Source organism: Xyrauchen texanus, chromosome 20, assembly GCF_025860055.1.
Source record: "Xyrauchen texanus isolate HMW12.3.18 chromosome 20, RBS_HiC_50CHRs, whole genome shotgun sequence".
Lineage (NCBI taxonomy): Eukaryota > Metazoa > Chordata > Actinopteri > Cypriniformes > Catostomidae > Xyrauchen > Xyrauchen texanus.
In genome coordinates, this window is record NC_068295.1 from 33,193,191 (window position 1) to 33,220,423 (window position 27,233).

The window sequence follows — 27,233 nt, forward strand, 5'->3', positions numbered from 1 at the left end:
CCCTTACAGCACCTTTAACCCCAAGAAATTATACAGTGTTCAAATGGCTATGAATAGATTTTAAGTGCTGTGTTCATATAATTTTCAGGGTGAACCTGGTCCTAAAGGGGAGAAGGTGAGATCACAGTTAAAATGCAAAAGAAAAAAAAAGAAAAAGAAACAGCTAAAGTTGTTATTATTGATTACTTAGAGGACATAATATTCTTGGTGATTCTTTTTGGTCTAGGGTGTATGTGGTGACTACACTCACAGGGTAAGTGGATATTTCATTGAACTTATTTGATTTCATTATGATGTCAAGAACAATGTGAAATTTTCATTGTATTGTTTCAGATAAGCTACCAAATATGACTCAAAGCTTATCTGTTGATTTCAGCTTATGTGATATTCTTCTACATTTTTAGTGATTTGTCTTTTGTATTCATTAAAAAATATCTACAAAATGTTTGGCTGTTAGGTTATAAACATGAAAGAAGGGTGGGGGGAATCAAGTAACATTAGACTGACAGCTTGGTGCAGACTCAGATAGGTAGCACATGGAGCACATGCAAAGGCAGGGCCTCAGATTACATCAACCCTCTCTAGGGGAAATCACAGTTTCACGTAAACAAGGCAATTTTGCCAGCAGCATGCTGAATTAGATTTGATAAGACATTCTGTTAGTGACTGCCAAGAAAAAGAGTTTCTTATGTGGTCATGATAGGGTTTTGGTTACAGCCTTGGTCAATTTAAAAGTCATTTTGGCTTTTTGAAGCTATTTTATCAATTATAGAATCTCAAAAATGGCACGCAATATAAAAATAGAAAGATAGACTTGAAAGTGCATTTTTAAAACTTTGGTTTGAAAAAGAAAGAAAAGAAATAGCAGCAAGGCCGGGCTGTTTCTAAGTAAGTAATAGTTGTTTTTATTGTGTATTTGTAATTGTAGTTAGTACATTATGCATAATCTCTGATATATAATCAAAGCAGGGCTGCCCTTAATGCGTCGACATGGGAGGCATTAGACTATTTAGAAAGCTGCACCTAAGGGTGGTCTGTTTGGGGTGGTTGAACAAGGACCCTTGTTGTTAGCGTGAAGCCTAAAGGTCACTGTGCACTACACTAAAAGGATACATCCTGGAGTGGTGGAACTATAACAGGAATTATCACAGTGTGTGTGTGTGTCTGCTTATGTTTGTATCTGTCTATACAAGTCCATGTATTTGTATGTTGGGCCGGTTTAAGCAGGGTCTCCAACTAAAAACGCTGGCAGCTTTGCGCTCCAGTCAGGCTCTGATGTTGAAGGTTTGTGGGCTGCTCCCCATCCCTCATCCCTAATACCATGAAATGTGTCTTACAGTCCTGCTGCAAAGACAGGCATAGCTGAGAACTAGTTTATCCGCTGTGGGAGATGCAGAGAGGTGCCAGTTATGATAACTGATTGAAAACAGGATGAGGATTTATAATGACACATCTTAACATGCAGTTTTTCCTGCTTTCTCTTTGGCCTTCTGAGGGAACTTTAAATGGTTGTGATGGTATATCATTTCAAGGTACACTATGCAACTAGATTTATCTGAGATCAAAAAAGTATCCAGTACCAAATGTGAAACACAGAAATACCATTTGTCTATTGTATTTTCCTAATGGAAAGAATTTGTTGCTTTTTTCACCAAAGTGACATTCAACTGATCACAATTTATAGTCAGGACATTAATAACATAACAATTACTATTACTACTTCAAAGAGTTCTCATCAAAAAATCCTCCACGTGCAGCAATGACAGCTTTCCAGATCCTTGGCATTCCAGCTGTCAGTTTGTCCAGATACTCTTCCTTACTTCCTGTAGCACTTGCCATAGATGTGGCTGTCTTGTCGGGCACTTCTCACGCACCTTACAGTCTAGCTGATCCCACAAAAGCTCAATGGGGTTAACCCTATCCATAACACTCTTTTCCAATTATCTGTTGTCCAATGTCTGTATTTCTTTGCCCACTCTAACCTTTACTTTTTTTTATTTCTGTTTCAAAAGTGGCTTTTTCTTTGCAATTCTTCCCATAAGGCCCTTAAGCCTGAGTCTTCTCTTTACTGTTGTACATGAAACTGATGTTGAGCGAGTAGAATTCAATGAAGCTGTCAGCTGAGGAAAAGTGAGGCATCTATTTCTCAAACTTGAGACTCTGATGTACTTATCCTCTTGTTTAGTTGTACATCTGGCCATCCACATTTCTTTCTGTCCTTGTTAGAGTCAGTTGTCCTTTGTCTTTGAAGACTGTAGTGTACACCTTTGTATGAAATCTCTTTCAAGCATTGTATAACCTTCATTCCTCAAAACAATGATTGACTGATGAGTGTCTAGAGAAAGATGTTTCTTTTTTGCCATTTTTGACCAAATATTGACCTTAAGACATGCCAGTCTATTGCATAATGTGGCAACTCAAAAACAAACACAAAGACAATGTTAAGCTTCATTAAACAAACCAAATAGCTTTCAACTATGTTTGATATAATGGCAAGTGATTTTCTAGTATAAAAGGATCAATTTAGCATGATTACTCAAGGATAAAGTGTTGGAATGATGACTGCTGGAAATGGGGCCTGTCTAGATTTGATAAAAAATGACATTTTTCAAATATTGATGGTGCTGTTTTTTACATCAGTAATGTCCTGACTATAATTTGTGATCAGTTGAATGCCACTTTGGTGAATTAAAGTACCAATTTCCTTCTGAAACAGCTAAATTTGTACATTATTCTAAACATTTGGCCACCAGTGTGTGTGTATATATATATGTATATTGGGCGCCTACCAAATTCATATAAACCCTTAAATTCACTCAAATTGTTGTGTTCAAAATATAATATTAGAAATGAATGCAAAATATAAGCGTTATCACACTAGTGGTCTAAGACCACAGACTTTCAGGTTGACACATATATTGTATAATCCAGTGAATAAAGGTGTGACACAGGTATATTTTAGAAAGAAGGCAAGTTATATTAGTTATTATAATGGTGGATTTATGGGTCAATAACTCTTCAATCTTTGCAATGCTGCTGGTCTCAACAGAAACGGCGTATTGTCAACACCTGTGCTGGAGCACAGGCCACAGTAAGTCTGTTGCGAAACTCTCTTTGTGGCAAGACTGAATCCAGCGTGATCTACATGGCATTGTTGCAGAGACTTTGGGTACCATCACAGTGGAGATAAAACCATTATCAAACCACATTTAGTTAAAAGACATACTTTGTGTCATTCCAATCCCTTAATCTTTTCTTTCTTATCTGTTATTAGGAACAATATAATAGTATTTGTAAAAGTTTGCGGAAATTTTAAAGCCAGCAGACACATATCTCTTGACTTTGATGGACCCCTGACTCTGTTTAGTGATGCTAAGTCTCTATCTTTCCCTCTTTCTGTTCTCTCTCTTACTTTCCCCATGCTGTGCTGTTTACTCACTGTTCACACTTATTTCCAATTTTTTGTCTATGACCCCCTCCCCCCCCACCACCACCCCCCCTTCCCACCCTCTCCTCTTTCTGGCCCGTTTCCTTCCTTTGGCCTCCTGGTGGTCTTGTGCACCTTGGCCCACCTGTGCTTTGCGACCTCAGCAGATGTTGCCCATCACCGTTCGCAACATGCCCTCAATAAGCCCTCTAATCCTAAAGCGCCTCAAGGTACATCTCTCTCTGCCACCCTTCATACCCCTTCTCCACGGATGCCAACCTCAGTCCACCGAATGCCGGATAGGCCTGACCCATTAGTAATCCTCCCTGACCGCTGTAGGGCTCTAGGCTTATCCTTAGCTTTGGAAATATAAGGGTTGTTAATAATTTGCAAAGCTTTACTGATGTTCTAGACAGAGCAATATCCTCTTATGATAGTGGTCAGGAAGTAGAGCCTGCTTCAAATATCTTTCTTTCTTTAAAGTTTAATTCACAAAACGTATAGGCATATACAGCCCCACAGGAAGAACTTCTGTCAGTTCCTCTCTGGATTTTTAGACTTTGTCCATCTGTTATAACTGGACATTATCTCTACAAAATTCCCCTAATACATAATGGATTGTCCTTATATCCAGTCAATAGACATTCAGGTACTTGTGAGCTGACAGGAGGCCATCTGAGTAATAGCAGATAAAATATTTTTAACTGTTGGTTTTGTAAATGGTTTTAACACAATTAAATCAAAATTAGTCAGTACACAGCAAAAATTATAATAATAAATAATAATACATTAACTTCAATAAAATACATTTTTCAGATAAATCTAACAAGAAAAAATAATAATGATAATAGGGTAAGTAAAATAAACTGGTAACACTTTACAATAAGGTTCAATCTGTTAACATTAATTTACAACATTGGTTAACATGAACTAACAATGATACATATTTAGCATTTATTAATTCATTTATTAATATAATTCTTAGGTAATGTGAATTTCTACATATAGTAATACATTCCGAAAGCAAAAAGTTGTATTTGTTACATTAGTTAATGCACTATAAAATAACATGAACTAACAATGTACTATTGTATTTTTATTAACATAATCAAAGATTAATAAATTATGTAAAAAATAAATATTATTAAATGTTTGTTCATGATACGCATTAGCTAATGTTAATGGATGGAACCTTATTGTAAAGTGCTACCAATAAACTTATTTAAAAAGGAAAATAAGTTTATTTTTCCCTACCGCATTGGCAAATAGTTTTGTGATGTTTTAAGCATAATGCTTAATTCTTTTGCTAGATTTCTCTGAAAACAAGATTTAATATCTTATGCTGATTCGAACAATGTTTACAATGTTTCTTTTGGCTTCTAGGCCATTTATATAACAGTGAACCTCAAAATGGCCTAAATAGCTGTAACTTTTAGCAGATATAGACATCTAAAATTAACATCACATTATGAACGTAAAGTAAAGTCTTTCTATTCAAAGAAAGCAACCAAAAACATTTTTGACTATACTCACACTCATGGGCGTGTTCAACTTTGTGTCCAATTAAATAATTTTGGAAGGAAAATATCACTTTCCCCTAATACCTCCTGCCTCTGACTAGCAATAGCAAGTAGCAAATTATATGTTCATGGTCGCAACGTAAACTAAAACCTATTGGCTATATTTAAAATATATTTCAAAAGAACATGTGACTACCCTGGAAAGAAAACTGCACTTGTAAAGTGAATTCATGGGGTCTTTAAAAGCTCCAATTTTACATTTATATCCTCCATCACAGTCTATAATGATGCATGAAATCCCCTTAAGTACAAAGAGCAGGGCTCCAGTCACATTGAAAAAACAAACAGTAGTAAAAATCGGATTCTATAATCTTCACAATGACAGTTGAAAGACAACAATTGAATGAGAGAGCTTATTTGGCAGTGAAGTAACTACTCACTAAATAGATATACCAGCCCTCCCATTTTACCTCTCTCTCTCTCAAAGGATCTCTGTGTCCTCTGACTTTGGGAAGTGCCCCTTGCACAGGTTGACCTCGGTTGGCAGCTGTCCCCCATCTTATTTCTACAGGTGTGCAGTCTGTGTGTGCCAGTTTAGAGTACCATGCTTGGAGACAATGGTACATACTGTGGAAGACCACAGTGTTAGGGAAATAATTTAGCTGCTGATTGGCTGGGGCTCCAGGCTGAGTCATGTATATGCATTGGATAAGGGATCATGGAATGTATCCATTTAATGGATCTACATCTGGCCTCATAAATCACATCTAGACAGGCCCTGTCAAGGAATAAATAGATCAAATATGGATCTGAAACTGATGAATGTGTTCCGGAAATCTGGACTTCAGACTTAGTTACTGAACAGAGACAATGCTAAAGAAATGGCTTTCTTTGTCATGGTGTCTGTGCTATTTGTGATTAATCATTTATATCCATAGTTGCCAGAATGTAGGAAGTCTTAATCTTCTGTCTATAGTAACAGACTTGAAACAAATACTTTTAATGGAAGGGAAATTATTCTAACCTACACTGAATCCCCTCACTGAATTCTCAGTGTCAAGATGAAGTCTCTTTAATATTGAAACCAGACTTTAATTAAGTACACAGCATCTTAAATAATCAGTCATCCTTCCAGGCCTTTTTCAGAAACAGCATAAGATTTTTTAGTCCAGTCTTTTTTCCTATTTTCACATCCCTCTCACTGTGTAAATATTGGACACTTTCCTCTAGATGATTTTGTTTAGTCTTTTTCTGCATGTGGGGCTGATCCCTCTGGCTCAAAGTGGAGAAGTACCAAAGATAGTTTAAAAAGAGGCCTTGAATGAATCTTATAGACCAATGGTTCTCAACTGGTGGATTGCAACCAAAACATGGAGAACATATCTGTCACGGACAGAAGGGAAAACAATCCTAAATGCAAATAATAAAAACCAACTAGCCATTTAATCATGCAGATTAGTAGTTTGAGTAGCAAAATAAATAGGCTTGTCAACAATTAAAAGGCAGGAAAAAAAATGTACAATCAAATTCAACTGTCATTTGGTGCAAATTCAGTTGATAGAAGCCAAATTAGGCTTGCTTTATGCTAACTTGGACATGCTAGCATGGACAAGTTGTGTTCCATGACCTCATCCTTGCAAATCATGAATAAAACTGCACAAGATAAAAGATAATGTGACCCAGACTACTACATGTCTTCTCTTGCATCAAGGATAAACATGGTTTGTTCCAACCACATGTTTTATACAATTACATTTTGTACAATAAACTATTATAGTAATATATTTAGTCCAGAAGCAAAACTAGTTGAGAACCACTGAAGGAGACCTTGTTTGATGGCATTAGTGCTTAGTGCACCACTGGTGTTACTTTTTCTGTGCCCATCACATTCAAGCCCATTGGCAATATGATATAATAAAGGCGAAACTTTTAAGTAAAATGGTTTGTTTTCCAAACATGGTACTCTGTAACATACAATAACCCAAGCAATCTTCTAATTTTGACAACCAACTTGACTTTCAACTTAACCTTCAGGCAATGGTTCCTCTCAGCTTCAAGTCAATTCTTTCATAAGGCAGTTATTCTCACTGTAAAAAGTGGTAATGTGCAATTTATATCTTGAGGATCTTTTTCTACTTGATCTAACAAATATAAATTACTTTTGTTGGTGCTATGTTAGGTTACTAGCATAAGTTGATAAAATCAGTTAATTTAGATGTTACCACATTTTTTAGATTAGGCCTTTCTAACAAAAAGTTTTTACATTGTAGGATTATGAGTTTCTTGTATGGAGAGTTCCATTTAGCAAGTCACTTATTCTTCATTTTCTTATCTGATTATTGTGAATTACTGGCATTGAATCTGAGTGGACCCTACCTCTGCTGTTGTGAATTTTGCGTTATTACTTGTTTTTCTCAGATGCTAACTTCCTGTCTATCAGCAGGGTGAGCCTGGAGCACAGGGACCACCGGGGCCTCCTGGCCCCCCAGGGCCTGCAGGGATTACTGGCTTAACTGGTGCTAGTGGGCCCCCGGTAAGTCCTTGAAAATCATATGAGTTAAGAAAAGTTTTCCTCAGAACTCAGACTCAGAATCAACAGATAATTGATTCTATAGAATTGTAGAATTTTTGTATAATGAATGGTTGATTCTGTATAATTAACTGTTGTCCCAGACAACTGATTTAATTCTGTATAATTAACCGTTGTCCCAGACAACTGATTTCATTCTGTATAATTAACTGTTGTCCCAGGCAACTGATTTCTTTCTGTATAATTAACCGTTGTCCCAGGCAACTGATTTCATTCTGTATAATTAACCGTTGTCCCAGGCAACTGATTTCATTCTGTATAATTAACCGTTGTCCCAGGCAACTGATTTCATTCTGTATAATTAACCGTTGTCCCAGGCAACTGATTTCTTTCTGTATAATTAACCGTTGTCCCAGGCAACTGATTTCATTCTGTATAATTAACTGTTGTCCCAGGCAACTGATTTCTTTCTGTATAATTAACCGTTGTCCCAGGCAACTGATTTCATTCTGTATAATTAACCGTTGTCCCAGGCAACTGATTTCATTCTGTATAATTAACCGTTGTCCCAGGCAACTGATTTCATTCTGTATAATTATCCGTTGTCCCAGACAACTGATTTCATTCTGTATAATTAACTGTTGTCCCAGGCAACTGATTTCTTTCTGTATAATTAACCGTTGTCCCAGGCAACTGATTTCATTCTGTATAATTAACCGTTGTCCCAGACAACTGATTTAATTCTGTATAATTAACCGTTGTCCCAGGCAACTGATTTCATTCTGTATAATTAACTGTTGTCCCAGGCAACTGATTTCTTTCTGTATAATTAACCGTTGTCCCAGGCAACTGATTTCATTCTGTATAATTAACCGTTGTCCCAGGCAACTGATTTCATTCTGTATAATTAACCATTGTCCCAGGCAACTGATTTTTACCGTACATATTTTAGCATAAATTTACATAATTTTATTTTCGTGTAGTAAAATATTTTAAACTCAAATCGATATTTCATGTACATTTGTCAATAGCTGGCCATGTAATAAGCAGGATAATATACAGGCAGATGGTCATTATAAAACATTCTGATTAGCCTGTCAGGGTTTATTTCAGGATATTACAATGAATGGCTGTATGGTTTCCCTCACATGTAATTTCTGCACATTTAAAATACTTTTTAATTTGTAGCGTTTTGTGTCTTTACTAAGTAACTACTCGTTGCGGTATAGGGTAAACCCGGAGAACCTGGTAAACCTGGTAAAGACCCAAGGGTGAGTTTTTGGAATTGGATTCATCCTTACTGCCGTACAGACACTTGACATTACTTGCAATGAAATTAAATAGTCTGTAATACTCCATCTGACTATTTGAGCTTCAAAATTAAAGTGTAAAATGCCAAATCTTCTTTCTTTCATTTGTAGATGCTACCAGGGCTGAAGGTAAGCGTGAAAACCACATTATTGTCCAGCTGCATAACAATGATAGTCTTTTCCACAGGCGAGTCATAAACAGGCTTGCATGAAGTTCACATACAGTTCAGCAGCCTACAGGGTGGGTCCGCTCTGTCTTTGCCAGGACAGAAGGGGTGGATACGCCATAATTGATTATCCATGTTGGTGTTGGATAAGAATGTATTTCCCTTGATACATTAATTGCCAATGAGTTTAGACTGGGGAATTTTAATTGCTGTCCATTTAGAAGCACTGGTCCTTTATAGGAGCACACTTCAGCTCTCCATAAAGATCATCTACCAGTTTATAACAGCTGTAACTAGAGGCTTACTCCTTTGGACATAAAGTTCCTTATAAAGAAATACCTCTCCACCTATTGGCCATTATACAATTGGACAGCTCAAGTGGACTTTCTGAAACAAATAAAAACACTTCTCAGTAAAAGCATGTTATTCGATTATAGTCTGATCTAAGATCTAATGTGGATGGCTTTGTGGTATTAAACCTGTCCTGTCCCCTCCTCCTCCAAATATTCTAGGGTGAACCTGGTGTTCCTGGACAAAAGGTGAGCATGTAAGACCTTTGCTGTTTGTTAATCTGTACACAAGAAAAATCACTGCTCTTTAATATCTACATTTGTTGTCCTAGACAGCATGAGGATTACATGCTGTCTGCTTTTCAGATTTTTCACCTGAAATATGTGTCCCTTCTAGAGGTGTGCTATCCACATTGATTTTATAGCTCTGTACCCAACAATTTTCTCATTTGAGTTTATTTTTATTCCTCCTAAAGAATTTTAGGATAAACATCTGAGACAATGTTGAAACTTGAAATGTAAATATAACTGGAAACTCAGCTAAGCCTCTTGAGCTCTAAATGAACAATACAATATATATTTTAAAAAATCATATTTGACATATTTTTGTATTGCTAATGATTACTTTTAAAGGACACTAAAGTCTTATCTCCACCTGGTAATCAAATACTGTTCGAAACTGGTGCATACACACAGAGGTACCTAAAGGATTTAACCACAAACGTGAGAAAGTACCTTATCACTTAATTATTGAGTATTGAGTGTTTAAAAAGCACCAGGCTACAGGACAGAGACCTGAATTTGAGGATCATCATTCACCTTGTAGATGAAGTGTTTCAGACTGGAGAAGGAAAATTGGCTCATCACTTTAAAGAAGTCATCCTACAGTACAGTACAGTACAGAAAGTATGTTGGAGGATTAAAGAGAGTATAAATCATCTGGTCAAAACTCATCAATTTTCTTTTGCATTCCCCCTCTGTGTTCATGCATGACTATATTTTTCTATAGCTTTGTACACACTGCACAAAAATCCAATTTGTTTTTCAAATCTGATTTTTTGACTCATTTTGCAAGTGATGAAATGAGATCCGTTTGCTCAGACATTGTAGTCAATATCCGGTATACAGTACCTAGATCTGTTGCCAAAATAATGACTTGCGACAGCACCACCCCAATAGACATAAGATAGTACCTGCCATTGTGGAAAGAGAGCACTGGAAACTTTGCTTTCTGATTCATGAGATTCATTCTGATTCTTGCTGCAGTGCTGAACTTGTTAGCATATCCCGAATATATGCGTCAGAGGCATCAGTATTTACTAGTGTTTTCAGTCGTTTAAAAAATTTAATCGCAATTAAACGCATAATTTTCCGTAGCTGATAAAGATTAATCTCAGAATTTGTAAGTGCTGAAATTTGACTCTAAATATATTTATTTTCCTGTCAAAATGCATTTAATTCCTTCTTAGGAAAGAAAACAAAACAATATGTAACAATATAGTGCTTTATTAACATTTTCCAAACAAAGCCTTCCACAGTATAAAGATAGAAATGCGCTAAAATAGCACCAAGTCTCATATTCTCATCCTCCACAATATTAATCAGCCGTCTGCCGATTTAAAATGCGCCTAAAATGCGCTTGATTTCTGTCACAAGTTCCATATAGGCTTGTTTTGTACACCGAATAGCATTAAGAGCTCCTTTTCCTATCTCTGACATTTGGTGCTTCTTAAACTGAAGGGTGCAGCCTATAAAGGCTGTGTCCTTCCTAGACAAGTACTTCAAAGGCTGTAGGTCAGACTCCTCACCATTCAGTGCTAGTAAGGTGTAGTAAGTGTGCATGATGAACCATAAACTTAGAATCATGTGATATTTTACTTTATTTAGAAAACCCATATACTTCAGAAAACGAGAAATACAGCATGTCCTTAATCCCTTATTTAGACAACATTTTTATTCACAAGGCTAGTCACTCAAAAAAGCCTTTATATAATACATTTTGCGACACTGATCTTAGAATTTATATTTAAACCCTTTCAAATATTAAAAAACAGACCCCTAGGATTGTAAAATTTACAAAACTTAAAATGTATGTAATTGCCATTTTATTACTTTTTATTTATTTATTTTTTGTGCTTTGTATCTTCTGATTTGCTGTATTGTCTAAACTACTTGAACTTTTTATTTTTCTATATATTGTAATTGCTGCAAATATGAATAAAAACTTGAAGAGAGAAAAAAGTAAGCTGCATCATAAAGGTTTCCTTCATGGTCACGCGACTCATTTCCCACCCTTTTTAAAAATAATTTGGGACAAGTGCAAAGGATTGTAGGTAACTGAAGGCCACGAAGGATACACCCGATGCATCCTCCAAAATATGGCAAACGAAGGCTGCGATAAAAGGCTGATTTCCGAGGGTCCTCACAATTGAGACGGCCTTCGACAGTGCTTGATGACGTTGCAGCCGAGATATCCAGCCTAACAAGGTTGCAGCCTTTAGATTGAGAAACACCCACTGAATCACTGCTATAGGTGCTTCTAATTTCTATAATTGTGCATCCTCATTTCCTTTCCTTGCTCCCTAGCTCCACCCTCTTAGGAAATGAGAAAAGGTTCCAAGGAAAGGAAATTAGAACTGACGAATCAAAGCAAGGCGGATTTGTGAAATGAAATGTCCTGCTCATTCACTTGTCACTTCAGAGTGCGTTTTTGTGCAGCTGCAGTGCCTCGGCGCGCTTGCCACTTGCAATTTATTAATATAGTCATAATAAATCAAAATAATTCAAGATGCACTGTTGACGTTTGTGTCAGTTATGGTTTATTTAGTCTGCAAAGGTGATACATGAATAAAAAATATTGTATCAGATGTGAAGGGGGAAGATATGTGCATCAGGTGCTTCAGGTGCTTCGACCACAAAGTCTTCTGCATAGGATGCTTCTGTGTTTCCTCCTCAAGTGTCCATCTTTGAGCATTCTCTGTCCTTTGTCCTTGCCTCCTCATGGTGCAGTTAAAGAATTGATACATCCTACATAACTTTGATCAGTTTCTGGGTTTGAGAACAGAGGAGCGAGAAAAACGAGGATGTACGAGAATTTAGGAAACGAGAAGCACCCTGTGTGTGTGTAATGACTCTGGCTGGACACATTACAAAGGTTCTGCCCTTCCAACCAGTGTTTATGCAGGTTTTGGTGTTTTAACGGTAAATACGTTAATCACAATTAGGAAAGATGAACGTCTTAAACTTGATAAATTAATCATGTGCATAAACGCGTTAATTTTGACAGCATAAACAAAGCATTTTTTTACATAGCTTTGTATATAAGTTACATACACATTGCTTTCCAATTTAAGAAATCAGATTTCAAAACAAACATGGATGTTGATTGGATCGGGACAGGAGTTTGTGTGACTTTTTGCTGTTCTGACTTCAAACAACTGAACGGATTGAGTCGGATATGCCAAAAAATCTCATTTGTGCTGCCTGTTGAAACAAAGCCTAACTGACTGTCCTTTTCTTTTAGGGTGACCATGGTGAGACAGGCCCAAGTGGACCTGAAGGCCCTCAGGTAAGAATCTCTAACCTTCGAACAGTTTAAGCAGCTTAAATAATTAACCTGCTCCACAGGTCATCCTTCACTTCTGGGTCAATACATTACATAATCCTAAAGCAGATGTTGACTTCAGATTGACAGCGTTCAATGAGTACTGTTGTAGATTAAATCAGATGCAAAGCAACAGGAGATGTTCTCAACAGATTTATCCAGCATGATCTTTTGTCTTAAGTCAGACAAAGGTTCTTCAACCTGTGTATATCTCTGTTTTGACAGTTATGCAAACCTCCTCTACACATAAGTACACAAAGGCACACATGTACTCACAGTGATAAGGGCCAAACTCTGGTTACTGGTTGGATTACCAGTTTAAATGCCAGGGGGAGAACTAAGGGATTTGGACAAAGTACCAGATGCTGATAACAGCATCTGTTTGGGCATTACGATCTTCCCCATGAGCTTAACTCTGAAGTAGTTGAATGCCTTGCCCTGAGGTAATAAAAGATTGTATTAAGATAGCAGAAGAGAGTTAGTGCAATGCCATAGAAAAACACAAAGTAAGTAATAATACACTTGATATTGTCTACAGTAGAACAATAATTTTGTTTCCATCTATATCTTTTGGTTAGTCCTTTTTTAGTTCCACAGTTCTTTCCAGAACAGAAGAGAACAGTAGGTCAAACAGCTTAGCCTATGTAGAGTTACAAGTGCGTTGATTGACACTTTGTGAGGAATAAATGTTGGCACAGAAACCACATATGATTTTTCCATAAGAAATTGAATTTGCCTCGCTGTAATCCTGTCTATAATTCTTAACCTCGGGTTTGTGTTACGCTTTTACACATTTCAACTTTGAAACAACCTGCATGTCCTTTCCCTTCCTGTGTACCTCTGTGAACGCAAGCATTTTTCCATCAGACATGTAGTTTCTTTCCAACACATGCAACCAGTCAATATCTAAAGCTGGATTGATAGTATGCATATCGCATGGGACATAATGGGCTTATGGAAAATTCCTTATTTCTTCATGTTTTTTTTATGTTTATATTCAGCATGTGTTTCATCTTGGCTCAGGTGGGATATAAGCACCAGTGGGGGAGCAGCAAACTGGGCTGGTTGTGATGTCATCACAACATTCTGCAGTCAATATGGCCAATTTATTGCAAAAATAAAATAAATAATATGGCCAATTTATACTAGACCAGCTTCCAAGATCGGCAAAATCACGGTTGCTGACTAGTTATTTATCAACATATGCAGTTAATATGTTCAAATCTGCTTCCGTGCTGAAACATAGAGAGAGAGAGAGAGAGAGAGAGAGAGAGAGAGAGAGAGAGAGAGAGAGACTGGCTATACACATGTCAATATATTCACAGTTCACACATTCCTTTGATGAGGCAGCTGTCTTCGGTTTCGGATACTACTGGAAAACTCTATTGGTTTAACTGCGTGTTCTTGTGCATCGGTCCCTCTTTTTTATGTGTCTAAATCGTTTAAAAGTCATTGTATTGTTTGTGTCTGCATTCAACAGTGTTACACAAGCACAATTTGCCCTGTGTTAATACCTTTTAAGCAGTATATTGCATTCAACATTGTGTGACTTGAAGAGGTATGGGTTACATTTATTTCCTCATCCCCAATAATAGGATACAAAGCAATATTTGTTCATTACCATACTTTGTCTAATTCTGCTGACTTTATGACTGATCTTCGATATAAGTATTGTCTTACTGTGAATTAAATAAAATTTCCCTCTTGAAGAAGAATAACACAAAATCAGCATAGGTTTTAAAACACTTAAACATTATTTTACATTAGAAGCTTGATAACATTGTGCAAACAGTATATGGTCATTCTACGACTGTCATATTAGTCATATCATGCAAGTTATGTATAGTTGTGTATAATGGAACATCTCCTTGTGGTTATAGAATGGCAGTGACATCCAGCGTCCCCTTATCCACTTTCATTCATTCCTGGCTTATTTTATTCAGGATCCGGTGCGTTTGTAGATCAGTTATGGACCGATCATACGTCTGCATTTTTTAAAACTTTTTTTGTGCAAAGGGCAAAATGGCACGTTTACCTATTTAAATGAATATCAGATGCTAAAATGAATTATAGTCCTTACCAGGAATATACTTTAATGTCTGTTGTTGTTTATGCTTGAGGACTTGCTTTTGGCTGTTGTTATTGCATAAATAATGAGATACATCTCTTCAGATTTTGGGGACTGTTTGGGGTGTTATTAAATAACATTTAAAATGATTAGGGGATATAGTTATGTTTTAAATTTAGTTTAATGTTAATTATGTTGTTTTATGTATGACGTGTTTTTTTTTTTTTTTTACAGTGGGTGAGATTAGCATTCCTTTGAGTTAGTTGTGATACTATTTGACATAATGACTTTTTTAAGCTGTGAATCAATTGATTTGGTAAATTATTTGGTACATGTTTCTGTGTTTCGAAGCCCTTATAAAGTTAGCTGATGACTGACCTTTTAATTGCTTTAGGGAGACATCAGTTTTCAGTATTTTTATCAAGAAAATGAAAGCAATGACTCAAATCAGCTAGTAGTCACTTGTTTTTAGTCAATTCCCATGCTTTACAACTATTAATGTGTGCACCAGAAGTGAGCATATTTTATGTCAGCCGAAATTCCGTTCCGGATCCGGCTGCTCTGTCTGGATGTAAGCATTCCCTTTATCTTTTTCACTAAATCATGTTCAGAATAGCATACTACCATACGTATCGTAATTTTCCTGCACTATACAGTATGTCTACAGTGCACAGTTTGCAAATATTCAGTATGTATGAAACAGCCGACTACATTTGTGCAGCACATGTACAAAGCACATTGCATAAAATAGTGTATAGTGTAGTGTGCAGCATGCTCGACTTCAGCTTCCATTTCAAATGTTGTAAATTAACCGGAAGTACTGTCACAATTCTTAGCATCTCTAGTGAGATTATTCGATAAGAACACCAAGAGTTAAGACTTTATGTCTTAATAAAAAAAAAATATGAAATCCAAAATAACTAAATCCAAGATGATGATATTGATTGGATGCAATAGGTATTAGCAGCTGTTTGAAGTGTGACTGTGTGTAATTTTAACGTCCCTTCAAGTAATGTTTACCACGGTCCTTCTTTTACTCATAAATTAAAAAACCCCATTTTAAAAACCCATAGGTAATTCCTTAGGAAGCCTATTGTGAATTAGCCTTTCGAGATCACCTACAAATTCATATCATGGGTGAACAGCTCTGTTAGATCATGTGACAACAAATCATCATGCTAATGTGTGAAATGTTTATTGTGGAATAATGTCTACTGTTTTATTTACTATACAGTTAGTATTACATTTCAAACATAGCCATGTGGTTATTTTTGCACAACTGCACCACCTTGTGGATACATTGTTGTTCCTAATACTCACAAAACCAGAGATTGATGTGTTCCTCCCTGTGCACTGAGGTTGTCTCTGGCCTCTCATAACTTCTCAGAAAAAATACATCTTTACATGTCAGACAGGCAAAGATACAAATCAATGGCTTTACAATTAAAAGGTTCAAATCAGAGGAGACTCGTGTTATCCGGCGCATTACCAATACTATTTATCAACGGCTGACTTTGTCTTCCACCCCTGCGGCTTTATTTTTTTTTAATTACTATTCATGGATGTTTTGCTATTTATTCGACGCTGCCAAACCATACAGCATTTATATGTTTGTTCGTATAATTCCACTACCAAACAGGAAATTGAACAGTTTATTTAGTTAAGTGATGTCTTGAACACAAACTCTGTTTAATTTTTTGGCTGACATAAAGATTGCTAAGTTGCTCTGATAGATATAAATTCATTGCAATTGAGACAGCTATTTCAGAGTGAGAAATAGCAAGCCAACTAGAAATGTGTATAATTTGTTGATGCTGTTTTTGCGATGATCAACTGATCAATTTATTGACTTTTTCTCTGTAGGGAATTAAAGGAGATCAAGGGCTGAAGGTAAGAGGCAATTATTGTTCTTGCTATTTTTGTTCTTAATGTCATGTAAAAATGAAGAATTCTGTTTATGCATATCTCAGATTTTTCATTTGTGAGTTTTGATTCTAATGTCAGATTGGGGGGTTATTGTAATCAAACATACATTTGTGCTTTGTTAGTTTCCCCCCACATTTTTAAAGGTGAAGTGTGTAATTTGTCATTTGGTCACCAAACGGATTTGCAAAAATAATAATACAAATAATTTCGAACAGGTTTCCTGAATCAGGCCTTTCTTTTTCTGTGAACAGAAAAGGGTCCTGCCCCAAATTCACACCATTGGTTGAGTGAATGTTGTCAGGCCAAGCAATGAAAGCACCACAGAGTTTAATTCTTTCGGGGAATCAACCTATAAATGGCTTACTTATAGGAGAAGTATTTTAACATTGAAATTACACACCTCACCTTTAACCTCCTTAGTAGCATAAACATCAATTTTGAAGTCACAGAAGGAGCAATATTCTCTAGAGAGTATATCTAAACATGTAAAGATTTATGTTGCAGTTCTTATGTCTGGAGGCATTTCTGTTAGTAAAGATGTGCATCTGCAGAAGTGATTTAGTACATGTCCTGTTTCTCAATAGGGATATTTTCATTTTGTAAACAGGAGTGGGATGCACATTAAGTTTACACCTGCTGATGCACAACTAGTCCCTAAAGGATAAAGCTATTCAGACTGTCTATCTGGTATTTTAATGCCATCGGTAATAGCCTTCAAATGTACTCATGGGCCTGCTGAGGGAAACACAGGGTGTGATGACTTAAAGAGATCATGTCATGCATGAGGAATCTTTTTTATTTATTTATTTCATGGTACCATTAAAGCATACTGTATCTTTAAGAACTCAAAACTTAATACGTCTATAAAGACCATCTACTGTAAAGAAACAAAGTTGAAAAAACAAAATCCTGATGTCAGAAACCCGAAACATTAACAAATGACCTTTCACACGTACACGTCAACCACAAATTGGTTGTTCAGAAACATATGGCACCTTGTGCTGTTTCTGGCTGTGTTCAGCATCTAAAATTTTGCAGTTTATTTTTTAACAGTCCAAAATTTCAGCTTAAAGGAATGTTCCAGGTTCAATACAAGTTCAGCTCAATCGATAGCACTTGTGGCATAGGGCCCTATTTTAGTTCAGCCAGTGCAAAGTCATTTGGCATGGCCATTAAGTTTTGGTATTTTTGGGCAAGCATGCGCTAAGTTCAGGTGCAAGTGGGTTTGGCAAAATTGCATGTGCAAAGTGCTGATGGGCTGGGTCAAGTGCAATTTGATTCTGAGGTTATTGCACTTTCCTATTATATAGTCCATTCCCTGTCAAGAACCAGCAATTTAAACAAAGACAGCACATTCATAGGAAGTTGGCAGTGTAAATGGACTGTTTGCAATGAATTAAAAGAAATGCAGACTTGCGTTCTTTTGTGCATTTACAGATAGCTGAACAGGTTGAATGTCAGGCATATTTTTATGACAGTGACTTTCTTCTTTTATACACATAGAAAATGTGGTTCTTGTCAGAATGTGGATAAAGTCTCAATTAAATTATAAAGAATGCAAGTATTATTAATCTTATTGATCAAATGACAAACAAATCATGGCTAGAATTAACAGTGATTTTATCAGCCTTCCACATTAGGCTGTGGATGTTTGCATGCACTTTGGTCGATTTTGCTTAATTAAATTAAATGCATTTTTTAAAAATATAATATATATAAATCATATATAACCACCTTCCGTAAAATCCAAATATTTTACCTTCTTCAACTTCTTCCACTGGCCTCTTTTGCAGTGAAATAAATCACTCAATGACAATAGGTGGAAAAATATGAATACAAATTAGATCGTAAATATAAACATAATAATTATAATAAATGAAAAATAAACCATGACCTATAAATAGTTTAACACAAATCTCTATAAATATTTGTTTCATTAAAACGGCTACAACAGTGATCGCCAGAGACATAATTTAATGTTCCACTAGATGTTCAGAGTTTGGATATAAACTTTATTACCACCTGCTGGTGGAATCTTAAAAATGTAAATACACACTATAAGAGAAGTATAGCCACAAGATGTAAACATTATACATGTTAACATTATTTGTATGTCATAAACATTATACAAATTTTAGTGTAAATGCAGCATAAAGGTAATCCATAAGACTCCAGTGGTTTAATCCATGTCTTCTTCAGCAATTTAATCGATTTTGGGTGAGAACGGATTACAATTTAACTCCTTTTTCACTGTACATATTGCCATTGCAGTCTCAAGGCATGATAGTGATTTCATGCTCGATTGCACTTCCTTGAGCTTGACACATCAGCAGACTGCTAGATGATGCTAGGAAGTGTAATTTAGCTTGAAACCATGATCGCTAAGGAGACTAATGTCAAGATTAATAGTGAAAAAGGAGTAATATTTTGATCTGTGTTTGTCCAAAGTAGATTTGATTGCAGGAAAAGATGTGAATTAAACCACTACAGTCTTATGGATGACTTATAAGCTTTTTGAAGCTTTAAAGTTTTGGTCACCATTCCCTTGAATTGGGCTAGTGCACTTGTATCACAAAAGTTTGGACTTGGAGGACTATCAGCTGGACTAAAGGCTCCATTTAGGACAGGACAAACGCTTTATATTTAAACCAAGAATGTGAACAAAGACCAGAAGATTCAGTACATGAGTCACGCTGGGAGACCAGAGGGATTGCATGCTAAGAGAAAAACAAGCCACAGCACAAGAAATGTCTCTCTTTCCTTCATCTGAGCACCTGTGTCTCTGATTTAGTGGCTTCTAATGCTGCTGTTTGTGGAGAGTCCCCCGTTACATGCGGCCTGATGGACTTAGCACACTTATTTTTGTAACCTGCCATTCCCCTTGCCATACACACGCTGTTGTGCTCTTTGATGGTTACAGGTCCGTTGTTATGGAAATGCCTTGTGTTTCTTTATTTCAGTGTATCACGTGTGCATTTGAGTATATGAATGTTTTCTACATCAGTCTCAGCAGACGAACAGTACCAGCTGTGAAACTGACAGATGAAAAAACGCATCTGTAGCAGTGCTATATTTAGAAATGTTCTTACGTACAGCTTTATCACCACCTCTAATTGCAGGGGTGGATTTAGGCAAGGGCGACATGGGCAGCCACCCGGAGCACGAGGCGCCCACACAACAAAGTGGCCCCCCTGAAGTCCACCAGCCATCTCATCTCCAACCACCTAGCAGGGTTTTTTAGTAGGGGAGCAGGGGGGTACATATGTTTTGGATATGTACCACGGTAATAATTTTTTTTTTTTAACATGTACCAAGGTTATACCATGTTTTTGGACAAGTACTATGATACTACCATGTTTTTTTTATTTTTGGTGGACTAGTAATGTTTTTTGGATGGTAATACTATGTTTTTTGGACATTTACTATGGTAACACCATGACTTTTGGATGTACCATGATACTACCATGTTTTTTGTACAAGTACCATGTTAATACAATGTTTTTTGGAAATGTATCATTATACTACCATGTTTTATGGATATGTACTAAGGTAATACCATGTTTTTAGGATTACCATGGTACTACCATGTTTTTTGTTTTGTTTTTCAAATTGATCTGGTGGACTAGCAATGCCTTGTTGTTCGCCACCAAATATATCTAATGAGGCTGGTCAATTAGTTGTTTTTTTTGTTTTCTTTTTTTTTGGTAAAGCTGGTCGACCAAAGAATTCTTTCTCATTAAGTTCCCATGAAAAAGCATCCCATGTTGTGACCAGCATTCAAAAAAACAGTAAATACTGTTGACCAGCTACCACACACACACTGACAGAAGTACACACTTGTAAGGCATGCATAGCACCCCTGCCATTAGACTCCTATGTGAAAGAATGAAAGAGGATGGCAATGATAAGCCTGTGCAGTGGAAAGAGAAGTGTGAATATGAAGAGCTAATTTTGACTGTTTTCTCCACTGCCAAACTCATATACATTGGTCTCCTATTTCAAAGTAGCAAAACTAAGCCATTACTTATTATGAATCGAGTTTGTCAGCAGAGAACGTAGCCCCTTTCCCCAGTGCTGATGAGTGTTCTCTTCACCTTCCCAAAGTTCCTCTTAACTCCAAAAGTTGCATCCTCATTGTTTGTAGCCTAGAGATTAGCGCTCTCATAAATCACTTGCAGTCTATGTCAGTTCCCCCGAATCTGGGCCTATATCCTCTGCCCCACCAAGTGTTATTCACTCTAGTGCTAAAATAGAAGTGGATAAGGTAGACAGAGGAATGACGATGGACAAAGGGGACGACTGGAGTTGATTGGAACGGAAGAGGTTGAGGTACATTGTTATTATTTAAAATGTCATGCTTGGAGCATTAAATACATTAGGTATTCAATCCTTTTAACTTTCACAAAATAGAAATATTCCTGCTTTAATTCTAACAAAAAATTAGTGGTGAGAAAATAGGTGCTCTCTCACAGTGACCTCTTTCCTTGAGAGGGTTAACGGGAGGGTTGATGGAGCCATGCTCTTTCATCTTCCAGGAACCGTCAACACATAAACCCCACATTACTCTCCCACTCTCTCTCTTTGGTTTACCCAACCCCTGATGTCTCTTCTTGGTCCCTGATTGGTCTCACAGTGTTTATGAAGGCAGCTGAGTATGTAGCTGTCTTATCTCAGGCCCAAAAACACAGTAGGGTGCTTTGGATCATTACTGCACTCTCACACCACACACGTGCTCTCTGTCATTCTTGATAACCTGCAACCCTCTCAAGGTCTGACCACTGCACCTGTCAAAGCGAGATGTGCAAGCTCTGCCACCTGCCCCCTGCTCAGACTCACTGGAGTCTTCATGCCATCTTTGCCCTCTGCCCTCCACTTAGAGTGCTTGCTGTCTGGCTGCCAGTCTTTAAATGGTATGCACTGTTTTCTATAGGGGTTTCCAGGAATTCGCCTGGCATGTTGTAAAATTCTTCTCGTAAGGCAGTTAATGCAATGATTAAGTGCTGGCTGTCTAATGTGTTTGTTTTTGTGTTTTCTAACCCTGCTAAAAAGACCAGCTTAGACCAACATAAATATCCATGATGGTCTTGGCTGGTTCATGCTGGTTTTTAGTGGTTTGGTGCTGGTCTAGCTGTTAGACCAGAATAGCAATGGTCTGTTTAGCAGGTAAATACCCATTCTCACAAACTGCTAAAGCAAAAATCTTTCAATTGTGTTTTGCTTCGGTTATGAATTCGATTTTTGGTTTTGGGTTATAAATATGCGACTGTGCAAGTGCATGATTCATCTGTGCACGTTATCCAAAAAATATATTTCTGTCAGGACCACTTCTGTCAAATGAATACTTGACTTGAATATTTGAATGAATACTTGAACTTGATCTTATAGACAATTAAAGCAATCTGTTGGTGTTGGTGGTATGGTTTTGTTCTGGGTAAACTCTCTGCCAATCCATGCAGCCAATCGTGGACAGAACAGAGTGCAGCAAGTAAATTGTAGTCTTAGAATGCAGAAAAACAAGACAGATGTTGAGAAAACTAAAATCAAAACTGCCATACAAGATGTGGAGCTGGGGATAAAGTAGGGTGTTAAGTGCAGCTTGCAACTATGCAATGGCAACATGATCACACAGAAATTCGGCATGCTGTTTCTGAAAGTTCCGGTACCTTAGGATCGGCAACAGTATGCTGACTCACTGACATCAACAACAATTACTTTCCATCATGGCATGGCTGGTAGCATGTTGCATCAGTTGCATGGGAGACCACAGTTCAATCCCCATTCAAATGAGGAAGTAATCACGTTTGTATAAACAATCACAAGTGTGATAAGGAGGTTGAATTTCTATCCCTAACATTGCATTTTGTCACTACTTATGGTTAGGTTTAGATTTGGTTAAGGGGTAGATTACTTGTTGATTTAATGTTTTACACCCTGTTCAGCTGAAAACAATTATTTTTACATCTGGCTTCTGGCAAACTCTCTTGGATATAAATGTATGTTACACTTGTTTATATGCTCTGAAACAATTACCACTTTAGCCTCTGGAGGCAGTGTTTTCAAATTTGGACAACGTATACCGATTTCAGCTAAAGAAAAATCGGCACACACTTGCCGAATTTTATGTGAGATCAGGCTGGCAATGGAAAGCAGCTAAGGCAATTAATAATTGGAGGACTTAAATAGGACTGCTCTGATAAGCGTCTGAATTGTATTGGTAGACGTCATGATCAGTGACCTGCCTGAACTGACACTACGCTTGATGTTTGTCTTGTTAATCAAAATGTAATAACTCACTCCCCATCTGAAATTGGTTTCCATCTTGGCTGACTTTACGAATCCCTCTGAAGGCAGGGTAACATTATTCTTTTGCAAGGGAAAATTTTGCAAGAGAAAATGTATTGCGAGAAAGGCATTGTGTGAAACCTGCTAAAGATACTAGCCAAGTTGCCTCTTTTTTATGTTCCATTTTATTCTCTGGGAGAGTGAAGTAAAAAATAATTTTTGTGTAAATGATTCCTCATCCATTCTGAATATTCAGTGTTGCTACAGTATGTTCGAAGCACTGCCAAACCAACGACTGGTCAATGATGTAAAATTCACCTAAGAAAATTTTGCAATCAGAAATCCATCAGGAAAAATTCATGATTGCGCAGATTCCCATTGAGATGACTGTATATCACCTGCAGAGTTTTGTGTGCAAAGATGTATATTTAGTTTAGCTATGTACAATGCACTTCCCATACAATAGAGGTCACTTCCAGACCAAGCCATATTCTATTGGTCAATTTTGCTATTGCGAATTTGCCTACCGATTTTCACCAAACTTGAACTCCTGGCAAAATTTGTGCAGTGAAATTCCTTAAAATTTCTGATCGCATGGATTCCCATTGAGACAAATGTACTTCGCCCACAGAAAATGTTGCAGTGCAAAGGAAAAAAGGACCAAAACTTTCTTTTTCAATCCCTGCCATCCAACTACCGTGCTCCATTCTGGAATGTAACGCCCACTTCTCACAATCCTTGCTTAATATTCTGTTTTACCTGGAAATTCATGAGGTTATGGAAGTAAAATGGGTTACAAACAGCATTTAATGTTGACTTTGACAGGTTGATTAAGGGTTGAAAAGATGGTTAATTGATAATTGATTGATTTTGCAGGGTGAGCTAGGGATGCCTGGAATACCAGGGAAACAAGGAGTGAAGGTAGTTCACTTCTACTGAAACCTCTTTTACCCCTTCCTCCCAATGTTCAACCCCAATCCCCAACTCCATACCCCCCACCTTTTACAAAGATGTCTCTTTATTTCCCAGAACTCTGCAAGTCTGCATGCTGTTCCAAAAGCATTCTACTGCTAAAAATGCTCTTCTGAGAGCCCAGTCTTGTATATTACAATTAAATATCCAATTGCTTTCACACCAGCAGGCGATTAATACCTCATTATGCAGGCATGCCATGTATAACCATCTCACTTTCTCAGTGAAGCTGTAAAGTGGCATCTGAGACTTGAGGAATGAGATGGCATATGAAAGAACGATTGTGCCTCAAGCAGTCAGCCACCACCCCCCCACCCCACACACACCCCCCATTACCCCATGGCCTGATGGTTTGAGTGTCCGCATGCAGTCACAGCTGTGTCTGTAGATCACTGCCTTGATGTCGGCTCATTAGTCTGAGCTAACAGACATGAATTAAATAAATGTCATGTGCTCTTTACTACTAATAACAAACCGATTGTGGGCGGCTAATTGCGGCACTGCTAGTGATCAGCTATTTGCGTGCCTGGAGCGCACAAACTTCAACATGCCAATCTAAATATTGATACCAACGTGTACTGTCTAATTGCTTCAATAGAAATTATGACATCTGATAGACCCGAGAGGGTTTACAATAGATGTAAACAATGTTTTTCCAAATAGCTCTGGTTTGTGTTGCCTAACTATGAACTCTGAAGAATTACTGAAAACGATCTTTGGTTCAAATGAAGAACAAGTGGTGACGTGCCCCAAAGTACTTTTTCAGGCGAAATGTATAATGTTGTTTCCTGTGTTGATTTTCAGAGGTCAGCACTAGAGGACATGTTTGGGTCTTTTCTCATTGTTTTCTCTCTCTCTCTCTCTCTCTCTCTCTCTCTCTCTCTCTCTCTCTCTCTCTCTCTCTGTTTTTCTGCTTTTGACATCTTGCACCCAATACCAGGGTGAGCCTGGTTTTCCAGGTGCCCCTGGACGAAAGGTAAAGGCCTGGCTTGGTGTGATTGTGTCTTTAATAGATATGCTCAGATGAAATTAGGAAAATATAATGGTGAATTTCCTCTTACTATAAAGGGTCAGGCAGGTGTTTCTGGTATCCATGGAAAGCGGGGCTACAAGGTACACCCCGAATGTGCACTGTGACTGTGTCTCACTAAATTGCTAAACCCACAGTTTAATTTGATGCTTGAATTTGAAGTGTACTGCTTCACGAGATGCTTGGTTTTTGATTTCACATAAAGCCACTTTGGCAATACTTATAATTTGACTTTATTGACCCATGCATGTCCAAAAGACATGTAAATTGGTGACTTCGTATCTGCATTAATAACCCATTTTTTTTAGGTTATTTAGTGTCACAATTAATCCGGTTTGCTATGTCATATCATTCCAACTTTCTAGTTATCACTTTGTGTTTTTTACTTGTGCTTGCTCCCTGTTTTTAAGTACCATAGCTGATTCACTAATTGAAAGTGGAAACAACATGCTGACACCAGACTGCATCTTAAATCATTGAATTAATTTCTAATGGTTAACTCCTAGGTCTTTATTTATTGGTAGGGAGAGAAAGGTGATCCCAGTGCTGCGGGAAATGGCATTAAAGGTGAACCAGGTGCCACAGGACTTCCAGGAACAGCTGGACCCAAGGTACCTTCTCAATACACTTGGTTATTAGAAAGAACAACAAATAAGTCAGGCAGCACTGATAATGTCTAATTTGGTATATGTACATTTTTTACATAAAAAAAAAAAAGTATACTCTAAAAGTTTCTGCGGACCCCAAGCACCCTTTTCAGCCCCCTGGGGGTCCCCGGGCCCCAGTTTTAAAACCCCTCATCTAGTGCAATGACATTAATACATTTTAAAAGTGCAGTTACTTTGGGGCCACTCTACAGTATATCCAGTGTTAGGTAGATTGTTTCTGAAATGCAATCTGGTTCTGAATACAAATTACACAATTTAAATTGTAATTAGTAACTAAATCATTTACATTTTTGAATTAATGTTTACTGTGTGTTGAAAATCCTACTTTTAAGTGTATTAAGTACCAATTTACACTTCTTTCATTAAACATTAGTAAACATGAAATCAACAACAATTTGCTATTTGAATACTGTGTATCTAGTGTGCAAAAAATGACCTTACTGTTATACTGTACAGGAACTCTGTTTTTATTCTTGCATTATTTTCATAGGGTGAGAAAGGTGATCAAGGCATAAAGGTGGGCAACTGGCATTGTATTAACCAAACTGAGTGCTTGTTTATTGCAACAATAGAGAAGCATGTGTTATATTGTTATATTTTATGTCCTTGGAGAAGAATGTTGCAAATCATGTTTTCTGCCCTGCAGGGTGCACCTGGTCAGGACGGCCCATCTGGACCAAAGGTAAGTAGAGGCCATGCATATATTAGGTCATTAATACAATTCTCTCATTTACAGACAACATGCAGTAAACCAGGTCATCAGCTTTGTTAATTGCTGAATTATTGTAAATATTGTTTTTTTCTCATTACTCAATAGGGTCCACCAGGTCCAACAGGGGAGCCAGGAAAAACTTTAATCAACAACAATGAGAATGTATGTCTTCATTAACGTCTCTAAGAATTTACATTAACTTTTCAGCCTAATTGTTGTACAAGTTTGTTTAGCTTCTATTGAAATATGTAAAGTGCTAATTGACTTCTTAGACCAATTGTTGAACAAGTTTTAGTAGCTTCTATTGTATTGTGTGAAAGATCTAAGTAATTTATGTTTTTCAGGATATTCGCAATGTGCATTCAATGGTAAGTGTCACTGCATTGGCCTGTAGCCTGTATCTTCAACATATCGGCAGCTTTCTTCAAAAACACTGACATTTTGTTTGAAGACTTTTGGGGCACACAGACAGATATCTCTCAATGTTTATTTTAACATCTAATCTTGTTATTTTAGGGCCCTCCTGGTCTGCCTGGACCTCCTGGGCCTCCAGGCTTGAAGGTAGCTGACAAACCTTACTCATTCTTCTATTTTCTCTGTTATTTCTGTACATAACATTAAGTGTACTTGAATACTAGACTACCACTGGTGTGCAGGACACCCCTGCCTCTATAATTTCTGTGAGACTAGCATCACCTTATTGAATTGCACAAGACTTCCCAATAAT

At 37.2% G+C, this 27,233-nt stretch overlaps 1 protein-coding gene across 1 annotated transcript in view; it reads left to right on the top strand.

Moving 5' to 3' along the window:
- Positions 1 to 27,233, top strand: part of LOC127660696 (collagen alpha-1(XIII) chain-like) — a 72,166-nt gene that overhangs the window by 21,823 nt on the left and 23,110 nt on the right. The window contains exons 9-25 of the mRNA XM_052151066.1: positions 89 to 115; positions 227 to 253; positions 3,595 to 3,657; positions 7,388 to 7,480; positions 8,707 to 8,748; positions 8,899 to 8,916; positions 9,467 to 9,493; positions 12,768 to 12,812; positions 16,780 to 16,806; positions 25,037 to 25,072; positions 25,165 to 25,209; positions 25,651 to 25,737; positions 26,285 to 26,311; positions 26,441 to 26,476; positions 26,612 to 26,668; positions 26,851 to 26,874; positions 27,023 to 27,067. Coding sequence (XP_052007026.1) covers positions 89 to 115; positions 227 to 253; positions 3,595 to 3,657; positions 7,388 to 7,480; positions 8,707 to 8,748; positions 8,899 to 8,916; positions 9,467 to 9,493; positions 12,768 to 12,812; positions 16,780 to 16,806; positions 25,037 to 25,072; positions 25,165 to 25,209; positions 25,651 to 25,737; positions 26,285 to 26,311; positions 26,441 to 26,476; positions 26,612 to 26,668; positions 26,851 to 26,874; positions 27,023 to 27,067 — 726 coding nt within the window. The remainder of the gene's footprint in view (positions 1 to 88; positions 116 to 226; positions 254 to 3,594; positions 3,658 to 7,387; positions 7,481 to 8,706; positions 8,749 to 8,898; positions 8,917 to 9,466; positions 9,494 to 12,767; positions 12,813 to 16,779; positions 16,807 to 25,036; positions 25,073 to 25,164; positions 25,210 to 25,650; positions 25,738 to 26,284; positions 26,312 to 26,440; positions 26,477 to 26,611; positions 26,669 to 26,850; positions 26,875 to 27,022; positions 27,068 to 27,233) is intronic.